General features: G+C 37.6%; 1 protein-coding gene across 5 annotated transcripts in view; it reads left to right on the plus strand.

The window, feature by feature from the left end:
- BOD1L1 (biorientation of chromosomes in cell division 1 like 1) overlaps window positions 1–27,567 on the plus strand; it is a 39,159-nt gene that overhangs the window by 5,274 nt on the left and 6,318 nt on the right. For 3 of the 5 annotated variants that reach the window (XM_061994306.1, XM_061994307.1, XM_061994304.1), the window contains exons 6-20: window positions 1,174–1,343; window positions 4,117–4,240; window positions 4,587–4,731; window positions 5,353–5,428; window positions 6,628–12,718; window positions 14,861–14,928; window positions 16,388–16,457; window positions 18,483–18,526; window positions 19,354–19,432; window positions 20,881–20,960; window positions 21,620–21,704; window positions 22,471–22,544; window positions 23,711–23,786; window positions 23,867–23,901; window positions 25,657–25,702. In XM_061994306.1, coding sequence (XP_061850290.1) covers window positions 1,174–1,343; window positions 4,117–4,240; window positions 4,587–4,731; window positions 5,353–5,428; window positions 6,628–12,718; window positions 14,861–14,928; window positions 16,388–16,457; window positions 18,483–18,526; window positions 19,354–19,432; window positions 20,881–20,960; window positions 21,620–21,704; window positions 22,471–22,544; window positions 23,711–23,786; window positions 23,867–23,901; window positions 25,657–25,702 — 7,263 coding nt within the window. Of the gene's footprint in view, window positions 1–1,173; window positions 1,344–4,116; window positions 4,241–4,586; window positions 4,732–5,352; window positions 5,429–6,627; window positions 12,719–14,860; window positions 14,929–15,546; window positions 15,765–16,387; window positions 16,458–18,482; window positions 18,527–19,353; window positions 19,433–20,880; window positions 20,961–21,619; window positions 21,705–22,470; window positions 22,545–23,710; window positions 23,787–23,866; window positions 23,902–25,656; window positions 25,703–27,567 lie in introns of those variants that run through there. The other 2 variants (XR_009818548.1, XM_061994308.1) reach the window with 2 other exon arrangements.

Consider the following 27,567-nt stretch of genomic DNA (forward strand, 5'->3'; position numbering starts at 1 on the left):
TGTTTTCAAGATTTTTTTTTTTTTTTAACAGCTTGATATATTCTAAACTTCACAAATCTTGTCTGTACTACAGTATTTCACAGGTGACAAAAACCCTTAATGGTGATGGATATGTCACTTTCCTATGGATTTTTTCCCCTTCTGCTCTGAATTTTGTATAACGTCAGGGAGTGCTCTATTTGTGACCTCAGGGTAGCGGTTTTAGCTGACTTTGTGGATCAGGTTGATTTTAGAGGTTTAGGATTGCAGGAATTTCCAAATTCTACCTAGACGGGGTAAAGGAATAGGAATGTGTCTAGATTCAGGGATTTGGAAACACCAAATCTGTTCACTGACTGAGTTATCTTTTTGTCTTCTCCTTGTCTAGAGATGAGCTCAGACTCTGATTTCTGCAGAGTAGCTTTTGCAGTTAATAAGACTTTCCACCATATAATACAATGTCTTAGTACCTGAATGAGTTGTCTCTAGTATGCTGTGAGCTTATCTTTCCTGCTCTTAAGAGTATTTGGAAGCAGCAAATTGCTTGCATATTCTCTGTCTGTGCTGTTACCTTTAAACATGACAGATTGCCTTCGGTTAGGACTAAGTATTTGTGAAGTGAAAACAAGCCTTAAGTTCAGGATATGAAAAATTTATATAGTATGGAGCATGGGTGATTTTGTTCCATTTCAAAAAATCTCGATAAAACTTAGATAGTTTTTTTTTCACTTAAATAACAGTTAGAAAAGTATAAACAGCAGTGTATGTATTTCAGTAAGCCTATCTAGATTTTTTACTCAAACATTGTATAGATATCTTCTATGTAAGGAAGAAGCTCAATTTCATACATAGCAGAAATTATAGTCTGACATGTTACCTTATTACATATAGTCTCTAGTAGTTAATGTGATTACAGGCGAGAAGGTGTGCTCAGTTGTTTATCCCAGTTTATTCTGGGGTTTGTATCTTGCAGGTTTTTGTCTGAATGGTGTATACTAACACATCAACCTACCTTTCACATTTTCATAACCTAGTGATATTTTGATGTTAAAGAGTTTAAATTTTGAACCGCTTCTTGTTGTTAGAATAAATAACCAGTAATGTATTTTAAGTAGCTTTGCCTCTCAAAAAGTCACATTGAAAGCACTGCCCTAACTTATCAGTTATCTCTACACTTTACTAATCTTTCTTCAGATGAGGAGGAGAAAAACAGTCAAAGTAAGACAAAGCCTCATGCCAATGAGCTGAGTGATGGGAAAGCCAAGCCTGTCCGTCATGCTTATGTTCGCAAGCCTTTCTTGTACTCCAAGTACTTCAGTGACTCTGATGATGAACGAACCGTAGAACAGCGCCGTCAGTCCATTGTAAGTGTGGATTTTGTTATTGTTCACATTTGATCTCCTTAAACTTGTCAGCACAGCAATTCCACTTATTTGGTGGTGATTTGTGAGGGGGAGCCTTCTGTTTCTTCTCACTTTTTTTGTTTTGTCTTCTCCCACGTGTTACAACTGCCCCTCCTTCAGACTTCCACCAACATTGTGTGATTTGCTCTCCAGCACAATACTCTGTTGATTATAGTTTGAAGGCTTCTGGTAGTGAAAGCAATGACACATTTTTCCATCTTTCCCCCCGCTCTAAAATGAACAGTCTTTTGGTGTTGGCAGAGGATTTATTAATTAAATGCAGTGTCTTCGCAGAATCACAGCAATAGGCAGATCTTTTCTCAACTGAGTGATTTGAAAGGGAGGGTAAGAACTGGTGCACTTCTGAAAAATCTGGACTTCAGTAGGTTTAATGTATAGAATGACAATTTGGGTGGAAGAGGTAGTCCATATCTACCTGCAGCCTACCTTTGCTGGGGTTTTGTGTAGTTGGGATTTGTATGGGGCTAATACAGGCTACTTCATTACGTCGTCTCTTTACAAACATAGTTCTTGCTGTCCATGAAATCTGTAGTTTGTAGCATGTCTGTGGCCATTGAGAATGGAAACAGAGGTTTAAGTGTGTTCACTATACTCTGTGGAAGAAGGACCAGCACACAGAAGTGAGAGTGGCGGTGACAGAGGATGCAGAGAAGGCAGAGTTACTGAACACCTTCTCTGCCTCTGTCTATACTGCTGGAGACTGTCCTCAGGAGCTGCAGACCCCAGAGGAAGTCAGGTTAAAGGAGGAGTTTTGTTTGGTTGATGAGGAAAGGGTTAAGGATCAGTTGAGCAGTCTGGATGTACATAAATCCATGGGCCCTGAATGGGATGCACCTGTGGGTACTGAGGGAACTGGTGCAAGTCATTGCTAAACCACACTCTGTCATCTTCAGTAAGTCATGAAGAACGGGAGGAGTGCCTGAGGACTGGAGGAAAGCAAATGTCACTCCAGTCTTCAAAAAGGGTAAGGAGTAGTTGGGTAAATACAGACTGGTCAACCTCACCTCCATCCCTGGAAAGGTGATGGAATGACTTATCCTGGGTGCTGTCTTCAGGCATTTGAAGGATAAGAGGGTCATTAGGAGCAGTCAACATGGCTTTACCAAAGGGAAGTCATGTTTGACCAACCTGAGAGCCTTTTATGAAAATGTAACCAGGGGGATAGATGGTGGTGGTGTAGTGGATGTGGTTTATCTTGATTTCAGTAAAGCATTTGACACTGTCTCCCACAGCATCCTCGCAGCAAAACTGAGAAGGTGTGGGCTGAATGATCAGGTAGTGAGGTGGATTGTTAACTGGTTGAAGGGAAGAAGGCAGAGAATTGTGATCAATGGGGCAGGGTCTAGCTGGAGGCCTCTATCTAGTGGAATCCCTCAGGGGTTGATGCTGGGACCAGTACTGTTCAATATCTTTGTTAATGACCTTGAGGAGGAAACAGAGACACTGTCAGCAAGTTTGCTGATGATCCTAAACTGGGAGGAGTGGGTGACACACCAAAAGGCTGTGCTGCCATTCAACCAGACCTGGATAGGCTGAAGAGTTGGACAGGGAGAAATCTAATGAAATTCAACAAGGGCAAGTGTAGAGTCTTGCTTCTGGAAAAGTTAACCCCATATACCAGTACGGACTGGGGAATGAACTCTTAGAGGGGTGTATGGGAAGGGGACCTGGAGGTGCTGGTGGGCAGCAGGATGAGAATGAGCCAGCAATGTGCCCTTGTGGCCAAGAAGGCCAATGGCATCCTGGGGTGTATGAGAAGGGCTGTGGGCAGTAGGTCGAGAGAGGTGGTTCTCCCCCTGTGCTTTGACCTCGTGAGACCACATCTGGAATATTGTGTCCAGTTCTGGGCTCCTCAATTCAAGGACAGGGAGCTACTGGAGAGAGTTCAGCACAGGGCTACAAAGGTGGTGAAGGGAGTAGAACATCTCCCTTATGATGACAGGCTGAGGGAGCTGGGACTCTTTAGCTTGGAGAAGAGGAGACTGAGGGGTGATCTCATTAATGTTTACAAATACATAAAGACTAGATGTCAGGAGGATGGAGCCAGGCTGTTCTCAGTGATGTCCAATGACAGGATAAGGGGCAATGGGTACAAGCTGGAACATAAGAGGTTCCAAAGAAATACAGGGAAGAATTTCTTCACTGTGAGGATGAGGGAGCACTGGAACAGGCTGCCCAGATGGGTTGTTGCGTCTCTTTCTCTGGGGACATTCAAAAGCCACCTGGACGAGTTCTTGTGTGACCTACTCTAGGAAGTCATGCTCTAGCAGGGGGTTTGGACTAGATGGTCTCTCAAGGTCCCTTCCAACCCTTAAGATTCTGTGATACTGTAGTATTTTTTCTTTGACTATTTTTTTTATAGTTTTATATATAAAAATTTATATATATATATACACACATACTATATGTATATTATCACTACAGATTTTTACATATCTGTGTATATATATATATATATATATATAACTTAAAAGATATATTTGTGGAGGTTTCATAGCCTTAGTCTGTAATGTTAGGCAACAGTGAAACTATAGAACTCAATTAGTTTCACTTCACAGAAGTTTTAGAGGATTTCATTAACTTCCATATAATGATTTCTAGTTTTTCTCAAGCTACAGTGTTCTGTTTCCTATGGGATTTAGGCATCTACTAGTAGTCAAAGAATACTCTTTGACCTAATGATAAATTATTTTCCTTGGTTATGTATATCCAGGCCAAAGAAAAAGAAGAGAGACTCTTAAGACGACAAATTAACAGAGAGAGACTTGAAGAAAAACGTAAACAGAAGGCTGCAGAAAAAACAAAATCCCTAAAAGCTGGAAATCAGAATGCTAAAGGTATGAGAAGTATGGCATTAGCCCCTGCCACCCTGCTGTCGTTCACTGTCTCTGAGAAAAAAAAACATTCAGCATAAAATAGCAGTAATATGTCTCTAGTCATTTCCCTTAAAAACTCAGCATTTCAACAGTGATGTAAAAGAATACATAATGCAAATTATCAGCACAGAATTCCATATGATCACTTTTTTATATATCATTACATTGCTTAAATGCAACAGATGCCTATATATACTTGTATTCTGTTTTACAGTAGTGATGTCTGTATTGCTTTCAATCACGTTTACAGCTGAAGCCGTAATACAATAGCATGCTTATGTATTTCACCATTTGTGTCTTTTTTTAGGAAAGAGTGTCTTGAATCTAGAAGAACCTTCATCAAAAAGTCTTGAATCAAAAGCTACTGCTACCAGCATTAAGGATGTACTTAAAGAACAGAAATTTTTAGAAAAAAAAGTAGCCTTGAGCAGAAAAAGAAAAAGAGATTCAAGGTATTCATATATTTGCTCCAAAGGAATTAGCTTTTTAATATTTGTTATTGTTGATTGCAAGGGTTCTCTTCAGCTTTGCAGTTAGCCTTACACATTTCAGCAATTTCCTCTTAAAACATTGATGTAGTTTTCTTACTAATAAGCATGAAATTCAGGCAGAAAATCAAATTATAGCTGCTTATATATGTTGCAGCTCAGACTTGAGTAGCAGCCTTTTCACACACAGAATGATAATAAAGGCATAAGAATGGAGGGATTTTAGATATTTATTTGTCTATTATATCAGTCGTCTCGCTCTTTAAATTGATGTTTAAGATAGTTATGTTCACATGCACATACCCTTCTGCATATGGTTATATATGGGACAAAGAGATCTCTTACCCATTTTACAGGGATAACTGTAATACCAACAGTGTCATACTAATAATCTCTCCTTTAAAGCAGTGATGTCCTGAGGATATCTTTGAAGTTGAAATTGTCTTGTCAAAAGTTATGTGATAATGTTCTGATTTAGTATTTTCAATGTGCATTTCTCTCCTTCAGCTTTGAAAGCAGAAAGTTTACAAACTAGTGTTAGACATACCGACTTTTCTCTTTTAATCTTCAAAATACCTGTTTCAGGCATGCTGAAGATGGCTGTAAAAAGAAATATGTGCCAGCTGAGGAAGATTCTAAAGAGGTGCAAAATAAAAATGAGGTACGTGTCTCTTAAATATGTGTATCTCAAACTCTGCACAGTATTGGATTTGTTCTTACAAAGTAGTTGTTTCCTGCTGGTTCTTTTAGATGTTAATGACCTGACATAGCAGTAGTAATGCTTTCTAAATTCTAATAGCTACTGGAATATACAATCTATATATTCAGTGCTGATACATAATGTAGTAGAACCTGGGATATGATTTAAACAGAATCAGAGAATCATTACAGTTGGAAAAGACCTTTAAGGTCATGAAGTCCAACCACTAACCTCCCACTGCCAAGCCCATCACTAAACTAAACCATATCCCTCAGCACCTCATCTATGCATCTTTTGAATATCTCCAGGGATGGTGGCTCCACCACCTCCCTGTGCAGCCTGTTCCAATGCTGCTTAACCCTCTGGGTGAAAAAGTTCTTGCTAATGTCTGATCTAAACCTCCCCTGGCACAACCTGAGCCCATTTCCTTGTGTCCTGTCTTTCATTACTAGAAAGAAGAGAACTACTCCCACCTCAGTACAACTCCCCTTCAGGCAGTTGTAGAGAGTGATCGTATCTCCTGTCAGCCACTCCTTAAAAGACGTGTTCTCCAGACCCTTTAGCAGTTTCCTTGCCTGTGTCTAAACCCGATCCTGTGAAGTGTGTTAGGTTTTTAAAAAGAGCAAGATCTTAAATGCAGAGACTTGAGGAGCTTGATCTATTTAAACTTCTCACATGGAAGTTAAAGGAAAACTGAATGTAGCCCAAACACTAAAGGGAAAAGATTTTTTTACCGTGAGACTTTTTACCAACAACATGATTAACAGAAAAAAAAAAAGTGATAGTTGGAAGTTCAAATGGAAGCCTAGATTTAATCTTCTGTGGGTTTTGGCACTTTGTTTTGTTGTCTGTGTCCATTTAAAAATCCATTAAGTCATTTTAGAAAGAAAAATCACTTTATAGGGAAAGATACTTAAGTTCGAACAAACTACTTAAGGTTAACGTCTGTTTCTTTGGATTTTCCCGCAATGGCAGATAGTTAAAATGAAAACAGAAAGTTTCATTTTTTCACCGTGTTTTAGGTTAATTATTATTACAGTGTTAATGTATTCTCTGTTATATTGTTTTTATAGAGAGCTCACCCTTAGCAATTCTATTTGGTCACAAAGTGAAGGAACTGGGTAACATTTTCTTATACATACAAAAACTTTCTTTTGTAGACTTCTGAAAAAAATTCTTCCAAAGAATTGAAGCATAATCATGGGAAAAGTGAAGTCTCTAAACACCTTAGAAGACTTTCAGAATCAGTGCATTCAACTGACGAAAGCAAAAATGATTCTAAAGCAGAAAAAGAACATAGAAGAAAAGCCTCCACCTCTCTTCAGACTGAAGGAGCCCAGCAGGACAGTGAAACGAGGGATCCAAAAAGACAACCCGATAAAGCAGAAGTCCATACTGAAGAATTACAGAAGCAGAAACCCATATATAAAAATGAAAAACACCTCAGAAAAGATAGTGACACGGAAATTCAACATGTGAGAAATGCTGCCAAAAAAGAAGCCAAGTCTTTCAGAGATAAAAATGACAAGGAAAGAACTGCTTTAGAAGATAAGCTTCTGTTAAAGCATAAACACAAAGGAGACAGTATTCACAAATCAAGTGAAGATGTTGAACTCTATTCATTTGAGAGAAGTTTGAAAGGAGAGGATGGTGGCCAGAAACATAATCAACAAATAAAGGTTTCTACCGATGACAAATCTGAAAGAAAAAGTAAACACCGGAATGAACGGAAAATGTCTGTAACAGGAAAAGATACAAAACCCACTTCTGAATCAACCTTAAAAGCTGAAGAGTTGCTGCGTAAGGAAAATAAAAAAGACAAACATCTCTCAACAGAAAAATCAAGAGCTGAATACAAGTCCAAAAGGTCCCTGAGTGATTCTAGGCCACAAAAGGATTCCTCAAGTGCCTCAAAGCAACTTGCTTCTGCATCCCACAGACGGAGTGAAAGCTACTCAGAAGATAAACATGAAATAGAACCAACTAACTCTGACTGTAATTTAAAACAAGAAGATGGTGTTCATAAAGATAGGCGAAGATCTAAGAGCCTTGTAGAAGACAAGATTTTGTTAAAATCTAAGTCAAAGAGTCATAGTAAACAACTCAAAACATCTGAAACAGAATTACAGGAAAACGTAATGAAACAAGAGACTAGCCAGAAACTAGACAAAGATAAGAGCATGGAAGAGAATGAGTCAGACAAACAGCACAAACCCAAGAATGATGACAAAGTTTTTGAAGAGAGTGGTGCTGAGCCAGAGCTTGTAAGTGGCTTGCAATCAACTCAGGGATCACAAAAAGACTCTAGTCACAGAGTTAAGTCGCATTCTGGAGAAAGAGGATCTGTAAAAGAGAAATATAGAGGTGATAAAGATTTAAGCAATTCCAAACTAGAAAGAAGGTTCTCTGCTGAAGGTCACAAAAGCAGAAACTTAAAGCACAACAACAAAGAAGTTAAGAAGAAGGAAGAGAGTATCAAACTGGAAGATAAAGATACTAAAGAAATGGACAGTGGGCATGAAAAAATTTTGGGCATCACGGTGGCAATGGATAAAAAACAAAGTAAGAAGATACCCTCTGAAAATAGAAAAGGCAGTATATTGAGCCAAGATGTACCTGGAGAGGAAAAGCAATCTGCTAGCACAACTGAGTGTTGCCATGCTCCAGCCCCTCAAAAGTCAAGTATGAATAATGATGACTTGCATTCTGATCATGAGGAAGAGCTGATGGAACTTGATTTGAAACAAACAAAAGTACAGGAAGCATCTAATATTGAAGGAAAAAACATTCAAAACTCACTCCAAGCCACAGATGCATCAAAAGAAAAAAAATCTCTCTCAAACAAGGAGTTAAAACACAGCTTGATGGATCCTGAAGCTTGTGAGTCGCAGTTTCTGCTTGCAGCTGAAAAAGATGTTAAACAAGAAGATATCCCTAACAAACAAATTGGTGCCTTAGACACTCTGTCCAAACAAGCTTCCACAAATCAAGAACCCAATAAACAAGGGGCTTATAAAATGAACGTTGTGTATGAAAAAAGTGGTAGAATCTTACTGAATGTTCCCATTAAGGATCAAGCTTCAGAAGACAGCAAAAGACCAAAGAATTTTAAAACTGTGATAAATTCAAATTTGGATGATGATCATTTAGCAATTAATTCTTCCAGAGAAGATGCTGCTGATGCGAAGTCCATGGATACGGATGTTGCAGATTTTACAGGTTCCTTGGGTAGTCTGTCTAAAGAATGCCATAATTCAGATAGGACTTCTTTATTTGAAGATGCTTTCACTTTGAAGAGTGATACAGCACAGATTGTATGCATGGAACAAGACGATAGTGCAGTACTGAGTTCTGTCATGAAAGTTGATGACAACACCACTATGACAAACAGTACAAAAAAAGATAAGTTGCACTGGCCTGATGTACAGGCAATGGAAGACAGTACAGCTGGGTTACCTAGTCAAGAAGGTTATGATGAAGCAGCAAAGCTAGGAGGTACTCAGGGAAGTGAGTTGAAAATAAAGGAGCAAAACTTCATAACTAAAGAATGTGGAGATGTAACAACAAAAGAAATTCTGCAAGGAAGAGACTACTTGAATACAGGCCCTCCCACAAAGAGAGAAAGAAGCACAATGATGGATAATGTGGAAAACAACAAGGTGCATGACATTGATGATATGATACAGTCTTCCTCAGTGTTGGTACCTGAAAGAGTTCCCAAGGAAACAGTTAAATGCTCTGTTAAAACCAGTGAACAAGAAGGGAATAGTGTGATTGGCATGGAAGATAAAAACGAAAGCAATGCAGTAGGTACCAGTGCAGGAAGTAGTAAACTTAGTTTGTTATACAAAAGCCTACAAACAGCTCCAGCCCCTGCAATAGGAACTAGCACAGAAAAGATTGAGAGCACTGTAATGGCCACTAGTACAGAAGAAGAAGGAGCTGAAGGTGCGTCACATTCAGAGAAGGACAGTGATGCTACAACCACTTGTTCAGAAGAAGAAAGTGAGGTGACAGTAATCTGCACAAGTATAGAGGCTGATGAAGGTTTCACAACGGGCCTATGGGTGAAAAGTAGTGAGGGCAGTGATTTCATCACAGGAGCAGATATTGGTGAGTGTACTGTAGCAGCAGCTGAGGAAGGTGGTAGTAGTGTTGTCACAGAAGGGTACGCAGAAAGTGAAAGTTTCCTGACAAGTACAGAAGGAGAAGAAAATGGTGACTGTACTATGATTGATGCAGAAGAAAGTGGTAAGGATTCTGTCAATGCAAGTGGAGTAGAAATTGAAGACAGTGTGAATAGTGCTGGGGCAGAAGAAAAAGATGATGCTGTGACCAGTGCAGGCTCTGAAGAAAAACGAAAAAACTCAACTTGTGCTGATACAGGCAAATTTGAAAGTTCTGTATCCTGCTTAGGTGAAATGGAGAGTGATGGAGCTGTAACTAGTGCAGGGACAGAAACAGGTGAAGGGTCGACAAGTGGTGATAGTTCAGGTGTATTCAGGAGCAGTATGAGAGCTGGCCAAGTAAAAGAACATGAAAGTACTGTGACTTGCACAGGTGCGGAAGAAAGAGGTCGTAACTTCATCATCTGCTCAGTGACTGGTACAGATGCCCAAGGAGAAAGCAATGTAACTGGTGCATGTGTTGCAGTGGTCACAAACAACAGTGCCACAACTGGAGCTAGTGGTGACAAAGCTGAGGACACTGTGAACGGTGAAAGTGCAGTGACCAGCACAGGCATAACTCCAGAAGATGATGCTGAAGTTTCAGTTGTCTGCACAGGGCTAGAAGACAGCAATGAGGGCTTTGCAGTTTGTTTAGAAGCTGAAAAATGTGAAAGTCTAATGGACAGTACAAGGGCAAAGGAAGAAGCCAGTGTCACTACAGTCAGTGTAGGCCTGTGCGATGATGAAGGTTTCGTGACTAGTACTGGCTCAAAAGAAGAGGATGAAGAAGGTGAGGGCATTGTGACCAGTACAGGAAGAGGAAATGAAGAAAATGAGCATGCTTCTGCTTGTACAGGAATGGAAAGTGAAAATGCAGTAATTTGTATAGGTGCAGAAGAAGGTGAAAGTTCTATTATCTGCATTGTTGATGAACAAATGGAAGCTGAGTCGGGAGTAGCTGGCACAAATATAAATAAGCTTACTGTTGACAGCATGACAAGTGGAGAGAAAGAAGCTAATCGTGGCACAAACTGCAAAAATGATAAAGGAATTGTTGAAAGCAGCGTAACCAGTGCAAGTGCCGCAGATGAAGGTGCCATGACTCTGCATATAGGAAAACATGAAGGCACCTTGATCCCCTTAGATGCTGAAGAATGTGAAGGTCCCATGACTAGTGCTATGGCAGTGCAAGATGAGAGTCATTCTGGTGCCAAGGATGAACATGAGAATGCCTTGACTTCCTTTGACAGCAGAGAACTTGATGCCTCTATAAGTAGTGCAGTTTTAAAGGAAGACAAGAATTGTCTTATTCCTGCTGACAGAGAAAAAAAAGTAAAAGGTGATGTCATCTCTACCAGTATGGTGGAAGAAAATGATGCTCCATTACATTCAGCCATGGATGCTGAGGAAGGTCCACTTGCTGTTGCAAGAGCAAATGAAAATAGGGAAAGCTCTAGGATCTTAGTAGACACTGAAGACACAGAAGTGCCTATGCCCAGTACAGCTACGGAGTTTAAAGAATGTGTGCATACTTCTGGCAGTAAGCAGGAGAAAGATGAGTGCACTATGATTTCCACCAGTATTGTGGAAGAGTTTGAGGCTCCTATGTCGAGTGCAGCTATTGAATATGATGGTCAGCTCCCCTCTGTGAAAACAGAAGAAATAAATGAGAATGCTATGGTTTCTGTAGATATGGAAATATATGAGGTGCCCATGCCTAGTGAATCCAGTGCAGGAGGAGATGATGATGGAAGTCACCCAACTGCTAGTGGTAAGGAAGAAAAAGATGAGTGTGCTATGATTTCCACAAGTGTTGTGGAAGAACAGGTAATCCTAATGTCAGGTGAAGTCACAGAAGTCACAGAAGAGGCAATTCAACATGTGTCAGACAGCGAGTCAAAAAATGAAACAGTCGTGATCTCTACAAGTACAGCGGAATCTTTTGAGGCTCCTATGTCTAGTGTAGCTATGCAAGATGAAAACAAACCCACTGCTTCAGAAACAGAAGGAAGATATGAAGCTTCTATGATCACTACAAGCATGACAGAAGAATGTGAGATAGTCTTGATCAGTGCAGCACCACAGGCTGAAAGTCAACTCATTTTAGCAGGAGATGAAGATGCAGTTATCTCACCAAATGCATCAGAGGAATGCAAGATTGTGGAGACCACTGCAACAGTAGATGAAGACTTTGGAGTAGCTGCTTTCAAAGCAGATACAAAAAGCAAAGGTTCTGTGATTTTTGTGGGAGAATGTGGAGCTCCTGTGCTGAGAGTTGCCACCAACAGTGAAGATCAACACGCTGCTTCAAGCATGGGAGATCAGGAGGAGGGAACAGTGATCACTCTGAGCACAGTGGAAGAATGTGATAGCCTCTTCACCTTTACAGTCATAGAAGAAAGTCAACTTGCTGCAGAGAGTACAGAAATAAAAGACAAAAGTGAGGAAATCTTTAATACTGCTAACCAGATTGAATGCATCCTATCGACTACAGGCCTGGAAAAAAACAGCGATTCTTTGCTTGTTGTTGGTAGAGAGAACGAAACCCCTGAGAGCGGTGTTAGGGGAGAATCACCAACGTCTCAGAACACGGTAGGCAGTGAAATCGCAGAAACAGATGAAAATTCAGTCAACCTTATGAGTGTAGATGAAGCCCTGTGTGTGGAGATTAGTACAGAGACTGCTGTGAGTCCGAATCCTTCCTCAGAGGTAACTGAGGATAATGAGCAAGCTGAAGACGTTTCACATGAAGATGTTGCATCAGAACTCTCTTGTATGATTGCAGAAGCAGCGGTAGAGAGTGAAACTCTAAGGAATGTGAACTATAAATTTAACTCAAACTTGCTTTTAGAAAGTGACTTTTCTGAAATAAGGACTTCCCTGCCTAGACCACAATCTCCTTCCGTAGTAAATACCAACCATGGTAAAGTGACAAGGGAAGCAGATTTAGAGGAAAAAAGTGACTTTCCTTTGTTGCATGTGGAAGAGCTATATCACAGTGATAACAAAACAAACTCAGTCAAAATAGATGATGTTGGAGTTGAGGTTACTTTTCAAAAAAGTAACACAACCGTCAATTCAGGTGAGGATTTCTTTTTTTTCCTTAACTCTTCAGTTAAATACATTTTACCATTATATATTTAAATATAACTTACACTATTCTAATGTACCTGATTTCTTTGTTGATTGCAAAATAACTATTAATAATATATTTATTATTATATAATATTTATTGTTGACAAATCTTTAAGTAACCATGTCATGCTTGGAATATAGGAGTGACTAAACACAGTCTGAGTTACGTTGGAATTATCTGAGATCTGTTGGAAAAGAGTTAAATATTATTAGAGTGAAAAAGACTTATTAAAATACATTGACTTAAAACTGTGAGCTAGGATATTAAGTGGTTTGCAAGAGGCAATTATTGTGGAGTTCAGATGGGGTTTGTTGTTAGCATGTTTTGAAATTTAAAAATGCTTTTATAGGAAAGAGGTTGCATTTCATTTAGACCTATGTTCAACATTTTTAAAAGTAGCTTCTTAGTAATTTTGAAGGTTAAGAGTGGCCATCCTTAACTGAAGATTTTTTTCTGGATAGTCACTCTGGATTTTGTGTTGTGAATACACTTGAAATATGGTCCTCCTTTGTGTTGCAAGGGAATCAGTCACTCATCCTAAATAAATTAGTATTGTAAGTGAGCAATGATGATAGGTGTCTATTTTGAATAGAAAAGTTATGACAGTGTGTAACACTAAGGATATTTTACTTCATTTCCATATCCATTTTTCCAGAAGCTAACGTTTGAAATGAACTTGCATGGTTGTTAGTTCCTAATATACCGTATAATGAACATCCTGCTGTTTTCAGCCTTTTTCTTTTTTGACTCTCCACTCCAGAATAGTTGAAGCACTAAGTTTATGAAAATAAGTAAATTATGTAGATACCATAATGAAGTCAAGATTATGACTTCATTATAAATTACAGAGAAATTAAACTGAGAAAAATAGCAGAGAAATCTGCTTATTTTTCATTGTACCAAAGGAAGTGGAATGATGGCGATGAAGTACTATGTTTAAAACCTTTTCCTTCTCATGTTTGTCTTGACTATTATTTGCAAAAACATTTTATAATTTAGTTTAGGTGTAGTTGCTCAAAGGTTTACTTTCTCTAGTTTTATTGACATTTGTGGTGAAAAAGCTCACTGCAGATTTTGAGATCTTAGGAATTTGTCGAGGAAAAGTTGCCGATCCAGTAAACTTGAAAAATGTTATTCAATATTTATAAAACAGACAAACATGAGCCATAAAAATGTAAACTGCTACACTAAGATATTTCTGTCTTGATGCTTTACTCAATCCTTGTTGCCCACTGATGTAGCCTCTGTAAGTACCAGCGGTGGTGGTAGTCTTATTCTGTGGACTGCAACCACAATTTAATCACTTGGTGTGCATCGCTGATGAATCATCATGTTATAACTATTTGTTTTACTTTATGAAGAGCTCTACGACAGGGTTCTGAAATTGATATCCAAAAAGACTAAAGAAATAGTATGAAGATGCTGTCTACATGGCCTGTTTTTCAGATGATATAAGCAATAAGATTGGACTAGATGATCTTTCAAGGTCCCTTCCGACCCTTAAGATTCTGTGATTGTCTACAATAAGATGTATACAGTTCTTCCCATAGATAATGAAATGGATGGGATTTTAAGATTTTCTGAAATGACATTGACACTAGCAGGAGCCACTGAGCTTTCAGTCTCTATGGAAATTGGATCATTTCAGTGGTTATGGTTCTAGAGCTTATGAATGTATATCTAATTGTCACTTTACAAATATTATCCTTAGTATTAAGTCTTAGATCCGCATTCATTAATACAAAGGTAGTTCGGAATTTGGTCTGAAAATCTGTTGGAAAAACAAGAAAAAAAGCCAAAATCAGAATACATAAGCAAGCTGTGGTAAATCTCAGTAGCCCGTGTTTTCCAATCCTATTGTATTTAAGGAAAACGTAGAAGGACTTGTGTTCTTCCAGATGCCAAGTTGTGGGATTTTGAGCTGCTTTGCTGCAGACAGACTTGCTATTGTTTCTGTTGCCTACAGGAAGGGATTAAATTCATGTGCTGTGTTCATGAGTTGGTTCTGAGAAATAGCATCCTACTGTAGCATGAGATAAATAAAGCATAATATAATCTAATAATTTTAACATATTTGTATTTCATTAGGCAATAATGCAGCTTTACCAAAGTTGGCAGAAGATCTAGAATTTGAAAGTAACTTGAGAACTGATGAGGTATTTATGTTATTTTGAAAATTTTGACTATACTATTTCTTATACAATTATATACCTTGCTAGGGTTTCTTAATATACCTTTTGGGGTTTGTGCAGCAAAAATGGCATTTGAGCTTCACAACTTTTGACGGGTCATTTTTCAGATTATTGGGCTGTACTTTTCTACACAGCTGGCATTTAAATTGTGGGCTGTCCATGTTATTCTGTGGTAGAACCAATTCTCTCTCCCAGCCATGCTCCTTCTGTGACCATGACATCCAAGTTTGCTTTTTTCAGAATCAGCCATACTGTGTGCATGATGCTTGTCATAGTATTTGTAAAATAGTCAAACGTGCCTTAGCTCTTACAGTTGATAATTGTTAATTTAGTGCTTTGAAATATTAAACATACACTGCTGTTCATTTTACTATATCACTTCCTTGCTAGTCTTAAGATTCGCCTATTCTCACTGTTTTTGAGGAACGTTTGCTGCTGTTATGTACTATGATAAATTCAGCCTGTTATCTGCTGTAACAGAAGAGTAGGGCATCCTAGATAATTCAAGGTGCTGGGGCTCCTGGTCATCTACAGTTTTTGAAAGACTCATGTTGAGCCTGTCTGTGCTGTGATCCATGCTAGCCAGGGTTACAGATGGATTAATTCTTCATTCAAATTCCGGACTGGATCCAGATACTCACATCTTGCCAAACCCTGACAGTGAACATTTTAAGAGAGAACGTGATTCATAGACTCCCAAGAATATATGAAAGGGTGCATCTGCACAGGGCTACTGGCTGCAGCTCAAGGGCAGACCAGTTGAGTTCTGAACTATGGTTTTGATGCCTAGGATGCACTTCAGGAAGATCCAAGTCATCTTCAGTCTGGTGAGATTTATTACTTTGGATTGAGTTCCACCTGCAAACTGTTGTACCATTTGGCAGCATAAGATGATCCTAGAGTCAGTATAGCCACGTTCACATGGCACTGTATCTTGAGTTTGCAATGTCCAGATCTGACACAATGCTATATGGAGCTAAGTGTACTTACCTATGCATCAGTTAACATAAAGCTGATCCGCAACTTAAAAAACAAACCCAAACAAACAAAAACATTATACCTACATATTTTTCTGTACATGGAAACATCTCTAGAATGTTTCTTATATTTGAAACTCATTTTAGAGTAAGTGTTGTACCTCAGGTTCCTGAAATTTCTCTTGATATCTTTTTTAAACTAATCTCTGATACCAGTGTCTCTAAGGTCAAGATTAGGCACTGTACTAACTACACAACTAGCAGTTGTGCCACTTAGTGCTGACAGCCTTCCTAGTAATATTTGTACAACTTTCTTAATAAGAAAGGTTTTGAAAACTTACATAGATCATGGTAAGACAATGTTCATCATGACATGAGAGTGGGGAGCGAGACATACTTGTTCTGAATGTCTGTAATATTTTTGTTTCTTTTGATTTTGTTTTTAGTCACAACACCCTGAAAGTCCAAGAAGTGAAGAGGGATTTGTGGATCTTCATGCTAAGGAGTTTCAAAAAGGTAATTTGCACTGCTAGCAACGTCCTATACCAATTTGGCTATTACTTACGATGGAAGGGTTGTAGATATGATATACTCTATCTGTAGAGGGATTGAAGCAAAGCCTGAAGAAATCTCGGTATTTTTCTAGGCTTTGCATTTGATTTGTGGGAAAGAAGGAGAGTCAGCCTTTTCATATATGATGTGCTAAAAGAAAAGAGGAAAGCATTTAGGATTTTTAAAATGTAGACTGCTAACGTTCTATTTAAAAACAATAAATATAGGGAAGAAGTTTCCCCAAGAAAGGTACAGAAATGTCCCCAAAGGATGGGTTTCTTCCATACAGATTTAGAACATCCTTGTTTTGGGTGTTGGGAGAGCACTTGTGAGGATGTGACAAGAGTAAGTATTATATGCGTTAAGTCACAGCAACTTTACAGAAAGAATTTTTGGTTTTCTTGCTTTCCATAAAATTAAAATATTTCTGGCCATCCACTGAAATCTGAAGAGCACTGAAGTTGATAATAACCCAGCTAGAAATGTCAATTAGTCAACTTGGATCTGTGCTCAGTAATTCCATGTGTTAAATTAAACAATGGGGGGCGAAAAAAATCCCTGTTCCTCAAAACCATATTATTTTAAAATGTGTTGCATTTGTTTGGCTTTCCTATTAAAGCAGAAACAAACCCCTACTTTATTCCCATCTTGATGGATTTTCTTTTCCAGATGCATTACAAAGATGTTTACAACACTACCAGCTGAGAGTTAATCCTCAGTTAATGGAGTAACAAGCAAAACTAAAGTGAATTCCAAAAGGTATCAGTGATACGGCTGCATGTAGAGTCCAAAGAGGTTAAAGACGTGTTTCCTCTTTTGGAAAGTTGCAGCTGAAAGTCTAATTGCTATGAAAGGACACACTGTTAAGGTCACTTATAAATTTTTAGTCATGCATACCAAAATAACCATTTGCCAAATAGATAACAAAAATAGGAGTAAGGAGAGATAGGAGCATTGGTATAAAACTTTCAGTTCCTTTTTATTCCTGGAGTAGGTCAGATTCACATACCTCGTTTAATGGTGGTGTATATTTATCTAAGTGATAAGAGGCATGCTCTGCTTGCAAGAAGGAAAATGTAAACCCTGAGAATGGATTAGAAGAATGCGGTCTTCAGCAAATCTAGATCTTGAACCAGTTTTTCTGTACTGTGCAGTTTCTTTGAAGTGCCTGAAAAACTGTGCCACTTCACATCACTCAGTCACCCAGACAGTCATTACTTAAAATTTAAAATGTGCAGATTGAACTAGCTGTGATAATCTTGTTCCATGTAAAATGTTTAACAAAAATCCATTTGTTGTGTAAATCATGTTGGATATTACAAACAATGAAGAATAATGCTTTGTAGGTCTTGGTAGAGGGTTTTTTTCTTTCTCCCCCACCACACAATAATCTCTCTTTATATATATATGCATATATACATATAACTCAACGTACGTAAAAGGAAGTTGTTTAAAAGACAAATGTGTGTCCTGTCATGACTATGAACAGCAGACACAGTAGTTTAGCAGTCCAAGATTCCTTGGGATGTAAACAAATCATTTCTGTTTGAGTGGATAGGATCTAGCTCTTCATTTGACATTGCTTTAAAAATTGAAAGATGTTGTGCAACTGAACAGTATAGCTGTGGAAGAATTGTTTCTAAAATGTGTAGATTTAAGAAATGAGTTACAAATTATATTAAATTTTATGTAGAATACAGTGGAATTATGGGTTTATGTTCTCAAAGTTACCATATATTTCAAAGTTGACAACCCTGCAATTGTCTGTTAAACGAATCTCAGGTTATCCTATGGTTTGGAAATCTATATTGTTTATTTGTGTGTTCAGATGTGTTAAAGATAAGATTGGATGCCTCTTATTTCCAACAGTGAAAGTGAGTTTTATGTATTTTCAGATATTCTGGATATCTGGAATATAATCTGGAATTACTATTAATACTTCCTCTTGCTTATCTTTTCTAAGTACTTTTTGTGATTATTTTCTAATAGATTTGCTGCAGAGGAATACTGCTTTAGAAGAAGAAACTTTTCATGTGAGTTCTCGGGTTTTAAATTTATTCCCTAAGTTTGTGATGGGCTTTTTTGGCACTTTTATTTACTTCTATTTACATTAAATATTCTCTCAAGGAAAATACTATTTTTGTGTATTCAGAGCCTATGTATATTGAGACTGTGCAGCTGTGTGGGTTCATGTCTAATTATTCTTTCAAATTTGCCCATAAATAAATCTTCTTGTATTATTGTTACACAGTTTATGGCCATTTTGGGACTGTTGTTAACTGGCAGCAAAGATAAGCTTGAGTATCTTCCTTAAGAACAGAGGACAGAAATAAGGATTATTCTTGGGGCTTTTTATCAGGTCTGGAAGTCTGTGTTTTTAATGCAGTCTACTGTGATTTCACAAGAACTTGGAGCTTATAAGCATGAATGGTTTAAGTTTGGCTTCTTAAACTTCAGTAGTAGATTTATTTACTGTATTGTAGTGCTGGTTGGCCACATTTCTGGTGCTGGTGAGATACTGCTGCATTTTCTACATGTAGGAGAGTATTCTTTTAAGTCCAAAACTACCTTGTGTGATTTGCCATGATAAACTGCTTTTAAAAGGAGAAACTGAGACTCTTTTCGTTACAAACATCAGTTAGAAATTCTGAAAATGAGTCAGACGTTCTTTGATGGTGCTATCCTACAATGGTAACATTACTTGAGCTCTGGGAATAAATTGCTTTTGTAATGCTGCTGCTCTCCATTTTAATGCCTGTTGTACAAGTTGCAAACAGGAAAAACTTTCTCCCTTCTGTGTTAATAACCTTTATGGAAAAAAGAAGGTAAAAGTGTTACCTTTCTCTGTTTTTATGTGTAGGTGGAAAATTTGGATACCCAGATAACCGAAGAACATAGAATACAATGCAAAGCTTCAGGAACAGTGGATGAAGAAAAAAGTAAGATTTTTTGGAGCTACAGAACTACATAAATTTATAGAAAGCTTTTCTGATGCAAAACAATCTCTACTGCAATTACTCCATTAAATGATATTTAGAAGGAAGGAGTGGAATATGGGGACTTCCAAACTCCAAAGCAGTTGTTCTTCCCAAACAACTAATATTACGCTCCATATGTTTGATAAAAATACAGTAATTAATTTAATGCTGTATAGAAGAATATTATAGTAGCTTTTTTGAGCATAGATGAACAAATGCTTTTTGGTTAGCCTTAAAAAGGACAAAAATAATAATTATTTTAAAGTAAAACGTGTAAGGAATATAAAGCTGAGGAAAGCTGATCATTGGAGAAAAATCTAGCCATTCAACAGACTTTGTGAGTCTGGTTAGTTCTTGACAATCTAACAGAAGAAAGTAAGTTTTAGTGTTAACGTTTGTAGTGATTTAGCCAGGTGTCCACCAAGTCGTAATATCACTCCCCCTCCTAAACTGGACGGGAAATAGAGAGAAATAGAACAAATGGCTTGTGAGTTGAGATAAGGATGGAGAGATCACTCGACAATTAGCATCACGGGCAAAACAGACTCAGCTTGGGGAGAAAAAGGTTTGATTTATTAAAGGAACAATAAGAACGGGGAGATGAGAAATAAAACAGAATCCCAAAACTGGTTCCAAAAATTTTTATTTTTATGGAGTGATTAGAAGCCATGCTGTAGTTACTGAAGTATCCCACATAGCATTAATTGCTTTCTATGTCTCTGAGGCAGTTGAAGTTAAGGTGGTTGATTTATTTCTTGATGTGGTACCTGTCAAATTTCAATTTTTAGCTTATTTTTAAAACCAAGCAAAAAATCCCACCCATAGTATACTATTCTAGTTTTTGCTGGAATAAAGTTAATTTTCTTCCTAGTAGCTGGTACAGGACTGTGTTTTGGGTTTAGTGTGAGAATACACTCTCAATTTAGTTGATAATATACTGATGTTTCAGTTGCTGCTAAGTGAAGGATTTTTCAGTTCCCCAGACTGCTGGAAGCAGGCACACAAGAACTGGAAGGGAGCATGTCCAGGACAGCTGAACTAGCCAAAGGACTATTTCATACAGTATCACAGTCATGCCCAGCAAATGAGCTGGAAGGAATTGGTAGGAAGGGACAGATCACTGCTCCTACTGGGAGGGAGAGGAGTGAGCAAGCAGCTGGTGCTTAGCTGCTGTCTGAGGTTAAACTGTAACAGGTATAAGAAACATGGCATAATCTTGTTTGTAACTTTTGTAACCTCTCTTTTTGAAGAGGGGTTAGTATCACTCTAATCATATTTTTGTAAATAAGATACTGCTTTTCAGAATCTTTTCAAATGCACTAATGATAAATTGATACAAAAGTGGCATCAGTATCTGAGAAATGCAGAAGGCGCTTTTTTAACACTTGAACTGTTGTTCCTTTTTGCAGGCAACCAGGTAATTGCTCAGGATGTGAGAAAAGATGAACAAAGTCAATGCTTGAAAATGAAACATGATAATATTTTCAAGGTATTTTTGAGAATATTTTTTAATGTTCTACAATTGTGATGTAAATAAAGTGGAAATTTAACATTTATTTCTATAGCAGTTTATTTTGGGAGGTACTTTCATTATTAACTGTAAACTACTTGTCTTGAATACAAAATAACTGATTATAGTATTATACTCAGTTTTCAAGGAGGAGATGATTTTTTTAAAGAAAGGCAGGGGTCTGTGGTGTTGTGCACAGCACCTGAATCCCTTTGAAGTGTAGTGGACTGATTTGCACAATAGGTAGGAGGATGGTATGACATGGACCATTGATGGATCCCAGCTGTCCAGTCAGTTCAGTCAGCACCCTCACAATCACACTGATCTGAAACCTGCAAGAGAGTATCTGACTTTACCCAAGTTCTGAGTTTGCACTGATCCCTTCTAAGTCAAAACAGGAATTCAGGACAAAATAGATATTCCTTTTAAGAGTATATGCAGAATATTTGTGACTATCTAAGCTATTGATTTTGATGAAGCTCTTCTCAGCATCAGAGTTTTTAAGATACATTACAAAATCTTTATGAATAAAATAACTACTCCTGTTGGGATGTGGGGGTTTTTTAGTATAAGTAACTGACAATGATTTTTGATTTGTAGTAAGGTTGTCTTTTCTTTGTTGCTTCAAAATAATTTAGGAAGATATTTTAGGTGATACAGCAGAAGTGGCCAAAGAAACGGATGTAAAGCATACACCTCCTAAAAGTACAATGGAAGAAAAAGGTAATGAAACTACCCATTCAGGGCAATTTTCTGAACCCATACTGAATGCTGATTTGTTTTCATTTAAATTATTCTGAGAGAAATTAGGAACTCAATCCCAGCAACTTTGATCCTAGCCAAATGCTTGCATGTATTCTCTAGTTGCTGTCTGTTCTATTACCACTATCAAATGATGCATTAACCCTCGTTCCTTCAACAGCGAGAGCAGATTTTATATTTATGCTGCCTTATCACCCACTCACTCCCACTACTGCTTCAGTATGTACTTTGGACAGGAAAGTTAATCTCAAATCAAACAGGTGGATAGGGGAATGGTACCAACAGTGTGAGCATCTTCACTAATGTCAGTGTGACGTATTAATAGTTTTGTCTCTCCAGTGAGCATGTTGACTAGTCTGAAACTGTTTTGCAGTAAGCTTATATCCTCAGCTTCCTGTTTCATGGAACGTGGCAGAAAATTGCATGGTGGCTTGTATTTGTCTTAACATTTTACAGTGGGTTGCACTCTTGAGCTTTTGATTTTTACCCTAAATTAGAAGGACCTGTCTGACTCATCTAGTGTTAGGGAAGCATTCTGGCAGACCAATATATTGTTGCTACAGGGCAAATAGTGTTAATTTTGTATGAGTATTTTTAGGTTATGTTGGGTTACAGAATGAAATCATGCTTTTAGTGCAGAGGTTGGGGCTTTTACCTTTTTCTTTGTGTATAATAAACCAATATTGTACATTTTGTCTTTTCTTGATTTTTTTCTTTATATATGAAGATGAATTTACCGTTGAACAGGAAATATCTGAAAAGGAAAAGCTCGGTCCAGAATCAAACGAAAATTCTCCAGAGGTGAGTGGTTTTATTCATCTTAACTAACTGAGATAATGCAGGTTCACACTTAAAGTACTTTGTCTCTGTATTTTCTTGGCAGCAGTATTAAAACTGACTTCACCAAAAGAGAAATAGCTGTGAAAATATATGGTTGTATCGAATTCATGATTTCTGAAAATGTTGTAATTGAGATGTGGACAGCTTATACCTGCTATGATGCAGCTTTACCAAAATATCATCACGCAACAATTTAAAAACTGTTATCTCTTAGGCTTATACTTATGATATTCTACAGTGGTGGTTGTAAGCAAATGTCTGAACCCCAGAGATTAAAATTGTTGCTGGTCTCCAAAAATTGACATAGTTCTCATGAAGACCTTAGGCTTTGTCATTTGTTTTTTTTTTTATTTGCCTCTAATTTGGAAGAGGAAGGAAATTTAAAGAATAGGTTATTATGTGTGTTCAATCAAGCCTTGAGTCCCTAAGATCTGCTGCAGGGGGAAAGATATCCCTAGACTTCAGTAAATGCTGAATGAGGCACTTCTCTCCTTTTCAATAAGAGAAAATCTACTATTAGGGTGGTTTGTGACCTGAGATTAGAGATCTTTCTGATCTGAACATCTGACTGTATTCATCACTTATTTGTCTTTAAGGCTTAAACTTTGAAGTAAGAGGCCTTTTTTAGTAAAGGCTCTGTTTATGTAGAAAACATCACCAACCTGCATATCAGGATAACTATAGGATATTGACTGTTCAATAGCACTTGCTCAACTGTTCTGAGATGTGGCTTGTGGTAGATGGCCTTAAGAAGATGGGTTCACAAGATACAATTCGGAGTTCTAAGACTGAAAAATTGTGGCGGGATACATAGGGTAATCAAGCAGCATTTATGATATTGAATGATAGAGTTGTTGAGGGAAGGGGGCAAAAGGCACCGTGTTCTCATCCACAGAGAATTTTATATAACTGGGAGTTGCCTTGTTTCTTTTCAACTGTTATCAATGGATTTCATAACAGGCAGTATCTCTTCCTATGCAACCTGCCTCACCTGTATCTTTAAACTGACGAGCACTGCCTCTGCCACTGTCACCTTATGAAGTTAGCAGCAGTCTCTGCATTAAATTGCTCTAATGTTAAACGTCAGTTACAGTAACTAAAATTGTTTTCTCCTTTCCTTTCAATAGGAAAATCAGCCTGTGATAGTGAAACGGAAAAGGGGAAGGCCTCGCAAATACCCTCTTGAAGCTGTGCAGCCTGGTGGTAAGTAGTTCCTAATACCCGTGTGAAAAAACAAGGAAAATAGTGACATTCAAGTTCTGAATTCATATTTCTTCCCTCAGGTGGGGAGTCAAAAGCTGATATGAGCACTGGGAATGTAAGTGCCTTTATTTTGTTTGGGTGCATTTAAACACAGTAAATCGAGCCATGTATCCGTGTAACAGTTAACAGTATTTCAGAAACCTCTTAGAGTTCAGTCTAAGCAAACAAAACCTAGTAATAGTATCTCCTAATATGACTGAATTGTGTAAGCATAATATTCTATAAAGTCAAAACATGGGAAAAGGCCTAACAAGGCCAAACTTAGTACAACATACTTAGGTTTGTATTAAGTGTTATGCTGGCTAGCAATTGGTCCTGAGAGTATTTTTGGCCTGAAGATCAAGAGTGACTTTGTTACAAAAATTTAAGATTTTTTTTTCCTGAATCTATCACAGTATTACTTCATAATAACTCTTAATATCTGTAAAATAAAGTATTGTGTAATACAACTGTACTGCCTATACTTCATTCAAAAGATAGAGACATGCTGGTTATTACTTAAGAGCTTGTGAAACTTACCTCTGATTTTAAAGCTCAGCAATATTTTAGTTTCTTAACACCCCTGAAGCACATTCACTGCTAAGAAAGTATGTTTTGGGATTATCTCTGCAATCCAGTTGAATTACAGCACAGAACAGTAATGGTTGACACTATTGCATAGAGAAGAGGTGATTTTAACCACAAAGTTGTATTGAAATTCATGCTTTCTGCCTGCTTCTCCAGTGAGGCACCAGCTGGTGTGAGTGTCAAAAGTCATAGGCTATAGGTAACAACAGTTCTTGTCCCTGCTTGTTCTGTCCCTGCAGCATTTCAGGCAACTCTTTGAGTCCTGTCCTGTCAACAAGTCTGATGGGGTTTTGTTTTAGAATTCCTGATCATTCCTAATCATTTTTTTTCTTCCCAATATTAGTTTAGTGAAATGTAGTTTGAACTGATCTTTCGGGTTTTTTGTTATTTGGGGGATTTCTTTGTTTTATTTTTCAGTGTTGTTTTGAGTTTTTGGGTTTTATCCATATAAAAATTCAAACTTTTCTTTAAATCTCCCTCAGAAATAGACACACCTTGGCACCCTCCGTACTGGAACAGAATCATCTTCTAGTTTGACTGTTTTAAAGGTCTTATACCTCTTAGTGATGACTGATTGGTGTGTCAGTCAGTTACAGACTGGCTCCAGGAGGAACAATATGTGTCCTCCATCTGAGACAATGGTTCTGTGGGGTGAGATAGTATGTTCACATGACAGATTTCCCTTAGGCCGGTTTGAGAATATGCTGCTACTTCAAAGGAAGTGTAGACATCCTAGTGTAGTCATTCAGTCATTAAAGCAACTGAAGTTTTTGATCAGTCATCGTAGGAGATGATATAATTATATGTAGCTCTTTCTGCATTCTGAGTAAACACAAAATCCTGGTAATTTATAGTTCTGCAAAACTTATGTGAAGTGACTGCACTAAACTTTTATTGTGTTGTTGATAATTAAGTTTTCAGAAATGCATTTGACTCAAACTGCCTTTAAGCTTTTTATCCTGTATTGCAAGGACTTTAGTGTCAATCAGGTTACTGAACCTTCTAGGATTTCCTTTGTTTATGGGACCGTCTGACTCCTTTGAGATCTTCTTCATAAATGGAAAAATACATGCTACTATTAAGGAAATAAATACAATGTTTCTGTATGCCCATTAAAATGTCCTTGTTCTCTAGAGTTGTAGATAATGCTCTACTCTGAGAACAAGTTTCTGTGTTTATGTAATGCAATCCTGCATTTTTCCAATGTTGTTTAAATTTTAAACCACTTTTTTTTTAATTTCAGTTGCAGTTTCCTATCTTTGCAAGTAAAGGGAAAATGCCTCAAACAGGTAAGGAAATGATATTTGCTTTAACACTTAAAACAAAAGATGAAAGAAATAGGAGAGAGCTTTCAAGGAAATCACATGAATCTTTCCTCAACATCATCTCTAGCAGCCAGTATTATCAACATATGAAAACATCTGAGTAAACAAAACACTGAAGACTTGTCCCTAATTCCTATTTCCTAATTCCTATTCTTTAAAAAAGAACAGCTTGATAAGAACTGATTCCAAAATGCAGCAGCACTGTTAGGTGCTGAATAACGTGTTGCAGAATGTACAAGTAATTTGTTTGTGTGGATGGGCACATGACAGCTTCAGAGGCAGATAAGTACTCCATCAAACTGGTTCTTTGTGGCTGCTTTGCATTGCTGATTATTTTCTTTCATACAGTGACTCTCAGTCACACCTATTAAATTAACCGATTGGAAATTTCAAGTTTCAATTAACTGGTTTATCTGTGGAGCTTAGTGGTGTTTCTTTCCCCTTTTACAACTATGGTGAGGCCTTTGGAAGATGATCGCTTAACTTTACTCAGAAATATACTTTCAGTACTTCAAACTGAAGTCAAAGTAAGATACTCATCTATTTCTCTGTCCTAGTCAAACATCTTATGAGATCAAACTTCGGTGAATTTTAGATGGCATAGTTAATTTTGTACATATGTGGAGTCGGAACTAAACTGGTTGTTTAAATGTCTGTTTTTAATTATGGCCATTCATAAAATAGACTTTAAAATTTACTGGGGATGCTCACAAACCTGAAGGGCAAGTTAAAAAATGGTTTATAAACAAATACAAATGCTCATGTGACAAGTCTGAGAAAAGAAGTCTTTGGAACAAATCCACAGTTTCTAAAAGCTTAGGTTTCTACAGAGAGAGATTAATCTGGCTGCATTGCACATATGGATTATTTCTTAATATCTCTGTGTTTGTTAAAATGTCAGCTTCAATCCATATGCTTCAGAATTGTCTCTGAAGGTTTAGCTGGTTGTGTGGTACTTGGTTTCTATCAACTGCAGAGAGAAGGAATAAGAATGTGACAAAGATGTAAAAGTACATTCTTGTTTGCTTTTTATTCAAAAGGACAGACACCTGACTGTACTTAGAGCTTAGTTTAGTGTGTAAAGTTTTCTAGGTAAAAGGATGCTGGTGTCACAGCGATATTAAGAAGAGTGTAAAAGTAGATGAAATACCCTGTTAAACATTTCATCCTGTGTTAGCTTTCACCTGAGCCAAAGGGGTTGAAAACCCTGGACAGTGAAAAGGAAACCAAGTGGAATCACTTGGTGCAGTTCCCTTTGGTTGTTCTGGGCATTCAGCAGAAGGGTCTGCAATAGGGACACTCGCACACATAGTGTAGGTTTCACTCAGTACAACTCGGGCAGTTAAGAGATATCTGGTTTCTGAGGGCAGCATTCTCCCATAAGACTAACACCTAACTTAAAATTATTTTGCACTCTGCCGTGGTTGCTGCTGTAAAGTTAACAAATTACAGTATTTGTAAATCTTACCGGTTTTATACTTACCTTGAGGCAAAAGTACTGCCATTTGACATCCAAAATGGAGGGTTGTGCCTGTTAAGAAAGGCCTGCCATGTTCTTACATGGAATATTCTTCAATCAAAAACCATTTTGCTACAAATTTGCCAAAACGTACCAGAATTTTGAAGTATCTGTCTTCAGAACACAACAGAACTAATCAATGTTGACTCTCTGGTAGATTTACTTTATGTACAATATTTAACACAGTGGACAGTCCTATGAAGAAATGCAATAAAACATTGAATAGTCAAACATCTTTGCATTTTATTTATTTGCTTTTTATTTTGCTTTCTTCCCTATAACCTTACAAAAGTACTCCAAGAAAGTTGTG

Source organism: Colius striatus, chromosome 3 (genome assembly GCF_028858725.1).
Source record: "Colius striatus isolate bColStr4 chromosome 3, bColStr4.1.hap1, whole genome shotgun sequence".
NCBI classification, from domain to species: Eukaryota; Metazoa; Chordata; class Aves; order Coliiformes; family Coliidae; genus Colius; species Colius striatus.